Genomic DNA, 4,638 nt, shown 5'->3' with positions numbered 1-4,638 from the left:
GTTGGGCCAGCTGAAGCCCAGAGTGTCTCAGGCCTCTTCCCGTTGCCACATTCTACGGCTATTTTGGCAAAGTTAGTCCAAAGAAAACACTTTTGTTCCTTGGCAGATATCTAAGGAAGGATGCTCCTCTGAAAGAAATTAAAATCGCAAAATTTCCTTTAAAAAATTGCCAAAGGAAAAGTTGATCTCCTAGAAGTAGCAGACTAGTGGTCACTAGAGGCTGGGAAGGGTAGGGCGAGGAGGGGAAAGGCAGAGGTTACAGATACAAAGTTGCAGCTGGACAGGAGGAACTCTTTGTACTGATCTACAGCTTTGTAAGGTGGCTAGAGTCAGCACACATTTATTAGATAATTTCAAATAGCTAAAAGAGAGGATTTTGAATTTTCCCAGCACAAAGAAATGACAAATATTTGAGTGATGAGTATGCTGATTACCCAGATTTCATCATTATAAACATGGATTCAAATCCAGCGGTGGCCAGGCCAAAACCAAGCCGAGGTGGGGGTGGCTAGGACAGCGTGTGTCACAGGCTAGCGCGGGGCAGGCTCCGGAACCGCGTGGCGGAAGTGACGTCACAAAGGGGCCTGGTTACCATGGTGCGCGGGGGACGCCTGAGGCCGGTGGGCGCCAGTGCTCCCCGGCTCCCCTCAAGGCCGACTGCACTGCACTGTGTCTGCTGCTGTCGCCGGGGCCGGTTCGCGTTCCCGACAGAACGCAGAGCTGTCTCAGCTGCTGGTGGTGGCCCGGCCAGGCCGTGGCTACTGTGGCCACAGCCGAGCAGCCTCGGCGCCATGGAGGTGCCCGGGGCTGCCCCTCAGCCGTACTTGGGGCTGGTCCTGGGAAAGCTGTGCAGGACTGTGGCAGCATTGCCTGAAGACCTGAGACCGGGCCCTGGTTTTCCGTGGGAACTGGTGACATGTGCGGCTCTTACTGGATTGTTGATTCTCTTGTTTTTGTGGAGAAGTGTTCGATCGGTGAGAAGCCGGCTTTATGTAAGAAGAGAGAAAAAGCTTGCTGAAAAGCTTTCTGGACTAATTGAAGAAAAATGTAAACTACTTGACAAACTTTGCGTTGTTCAAGAGGAGTATGAAGGCTTGGAGTCAGCTGTGAAGGATGCCAGCTTTGAGAAGGGGTCAACAGAAGCACAAAGCTTGGAGGCAACCTATGAAAAGCTGAGCAGCTCCAAATCTAAACTTGAGGATGAAATAGTCTTTCTAGCCAAAGAATTAAAGGAACAGAAATCTAAACATTGTGAGCAAGATGAATTGATGGCAGACATTTCAAAGAGGATACAGTCCCTAGAAGATGAATCGAAATCCATCCAGTCACAAGTAGCTGAAGCCAAACTAATCTGCAAAATATTTCAAATGAATGAAGAACGTCTGAAGGTGGCAATAAAAGACGCCTTGAATGAAAATTCCCAACTTCAGGAAAGCCAGAAACAGCTTTTACAAGAAGCGGAAGTATTGAAAGAACAAGTGAGTGAACTTAATAAACAGAAAATACTATTTGAAAACTCCAAAGTCCAGGCAGAACGAGTTCTGAGTGATAAAGAAAATCACATCCAGTCTCTGGCTGAACGCTTGCTCAAGATGACAGACTGGGCTGCTGTGCTTGGAGAAGACATGATGGCTGATGACTTGGAATTGGAGATGAAGAGTGAATCACAAAAGGGTGCTCGCTTAGATGATCTGCCAAAAGGAGCTTTGAAGAAACTGATTCACGCTGCTAAGTTAAATGCTTCTTTCAAAACCCTAGAAGGAGAAAGAAACCAAATTTACACTGAGTTGTCTGAAGTAGATAAAACAAAGGAAGAGCTTATAGAGCATATTACAAATCTCCAGACTGAACAAGCATCTTTACAGTCAGAAAACACACAGTTGGAAAGTGAAAATCAGAAGCTTCAGCAGAAACTTAAAGTAATGACTGAACTGTATCAAGAAAATGGAATGAATCTCCACAGGAAGTTAATAGCAGAGGAAAAGGACCGGTTAGAGAAGGAGGAGAAACTTTCCAAAGTAGAAGAGAAGGTGAGCCATGCAGCTGAGGAACTGGAGACCTACAGAAGGAGAGCCAGAGATGCGGAAGAAGAATTGGAGAGAAGCGTTCGTTCTTATCAAGGGCAGATGACTTCCTATGAGAAAGAAGCGCGTGGCAGCTGGGTGGCAGCTGAGACTGCTGAAAGACACCTCAGGTATTTAAGGAAAGTAAATGTTTCCAAGAGACAAAAATTAGCTGAAAAAGAGTTTAAATTTGAACTTTTCAAAAAAGATCCTTATGTAGTTGATGTTCCAAAGACAGCATTTGGCGGAGAGCATTCCCCATGTGGTGCCTCACCAGTGGGTCGACCTTCATCCGAAACGAGAGCTTTTCTCTCTCCACTCAGACTCGCACCTTTGACTCCAGGGCGAGGAGGAGGAAGAGGCTCAAGAGGCCCAGAGAATACTCTGGATCACCAGATGACCAATGAAAGAGGAGAATTGGGCTGTGATAGGTTAACCGATTCTCATGGAGCACCTTCTGGGTTCCTGTCACCTCCGTGGGAACAGCACCGGAGGATGAGGATCCCTCCACCAGGCCACCCATGTTCTGATCCAGCTCTCCTTCCACGAAGGCAAGACGGATTTGATCCTGATCCTGGTGGACCGTCTGGCCCAGCAGAACTCAAAAGTTTCAATCTGCCTTCTTTGGATAAAGTGGATGGGCCAAAGCCTTCACAAATGGAATCCAGCAGAAATGATACCAAAGACGACCTTGGTAATGTCAATGTGCCTCATTCATCTGTGCCTGCTGAAAGGGAAGCAAGTGGCCCTGGCTTTGCTCCTCCACCTTTTCCTGCAATCAGAGGTCCATTGTTTCCAGTGGATAGGAGGGGTCCATTCATGAGAAGAGAACCTCCTTTTCCTCCACCTCCTCCAGGAAGCATGTATGGAGCTCCTCAAAATTATTATCTACCAAGGGATTTCCCTGTGCAGCCACCACCTCCATCTGGGTTCCTGTCACCTCCGTGGGAACAACACCGAAGGATGATGATTCCTCCACCAGGCCACCCATGTTCTGATCCAGCTCTTCTTCCACGAAGGCAAGACGGATTTGATGCTGATCCTGGTGGACCGTCTGACCCAGCAGAACTCAGAAGTTTCAATCTGCCTTCTTTGGATAAAGTGGATGGGCCAAAGCCCTCACAAATGGAATCCAGCAGAAATGATACCAAAGATGACCTTGGTAATGTAAATGGGCCTCATTCATCTGTGCCTGCTGAAAGGGAAGCAAGTGGCCCTGGCTTTGCTCCTCCACCTTTTCCTGCAATCAGAGGTCCATTGTTTCCAGTGGATAGGAGGGGTCCATTCATGAGAAGAGAACCTCCTTTTCCTCCACCTCCTCCAGGAAGCATGTATGGAGCTCCTCAAAATTATTTTCTACCAAGGGATTTCTCTGTGCAGCCACCACCTCCATTTGCAATGAGAAATGTCTATTCACTGAGGGGATTTCCTCCTTATGTTCCTCTAGGAGCTGGATTTTCACCTCCACCCCCACATTCTGAAAGTAGGGGTGAGTTCCCTTCAGGGTCGATTCCGTGCTCAAATGAGCCTGCTCCCGAAATCCAGAAGCACAGCAAGAAACCTGATGATATTTTTGGTCTCTCTTCATAAATCGTTTTGACTTATCTTTCATTTTCAGTTTAAGTAACTACATTTTTTGCTCAAATTGAAGCTTAATGGAATTATAATTCTCAGGATACTATTTTGTAAATAAAGATGATTTAAATATGAATTTCATGAGTAAATTATTTCCATTTTATTTTATCCTAGATTGTATAATTATTTTAATTTGATTAACTAACCCACTATTACATAAACAATAATGGGAAATTTATTTAGGTAATCTTGCAGTTGGGGATGTTTTAAACTCCAAGGGCTGTGTCTTTATGCCAAGAACTGTATTTACTACGGTGGTAGACACATGTGAAAGTAACTTTATGCTTAATTAAATTTTCATTGATTTCAAGACTTGTTTGGTATTGATAATAATAATAAAATCAGCTAGGTTTTTAATTTTAAAAATCACAATGTACCCCATAAATATGTACAGTTATTAGGTGTCCGTTAAAAATAATAATAATCTTTTAAAATTACCAGAAGAAATTGTGGATCTAAGACCCTTCAAGACCCTCTATTTATAAAACCTTGCTGTCGATGGATATTTTTATGCTCTTAAAACATGAACTCTAAGCCTCTGTCCATACTGCAATGAAAAAGTCTGTGGTGAGAAGATATGATAAGAAGATGAAGCATATTATTAACCAGTGTTTATGTGTTTCATAGACCTTGACTATCTAGAAAGAAACCTGTAAGGAGGGTATAATGATGCTTCTATGGTTCTAATTTAAATTTTTTATGAATAGAAAACAGTGAGCACTGTATACAGGTAAAAAGCCACATAACATCCTGCATGTATGGGTATCTGAGAACTTCAAAATGTTTGTGGAAAAATAGAATTGAAAGATAATATGAATCTTTCCTGAGCTTTTTGAAGTGCCGCCGTACATGGAGATGTGTGTATTATATATTTATGCATGTGTGTGTGTAATTGACAGTTAACGTTTTTCTGATGATAAAAATAATACATTACTGCTAA

The 4,638-nt window shown here is 43.7% G+C and overlaps 1 protein-coding gene across 1 annotated transcript; it reads left to right on the top strand.

Annotated features, from left to right (window-relative positions):
* Nucleotides 1–791: 791 nt before the first annotated feature.
* Nucleotides 792–3,628, top strand: LOC134362386 (melanoma inhibitory activity protein 2-like). The gene is given in 4 exon segments (XM_063077584.1): nt 792–2,307; nt 2,419–2,847; nt 3,316–3,600; nt 3,603–3,628. Coding segments are annotated over 4 exon segments (2,256 nt in total).
* The last annotated feature ends 1,010 nt before the right edge of the window (nt 3,629–4,638 follow it).

The sequence above is a fragment of the Cynocephalus volans genome, chromosome 14 (assembly GCF_027409185.1).
Source record: "Cynocephalus volans isolate mCynVol1 chromosome 14, mCynVol1.pri, whole genome shotgun sequence".
NCBI classification, from domain to species: domain Eukaryota; kingdom Metazoa; phylum Chordata; class Mammalia; order Dermoptera; family Cynocephalidae; genus Cynocephalus; species Cynocephalus volans.
Note: the sequence above shows the minus strand (reverse complement) of the source record. Positions and strands in the feature narration are given on the sequence as shown.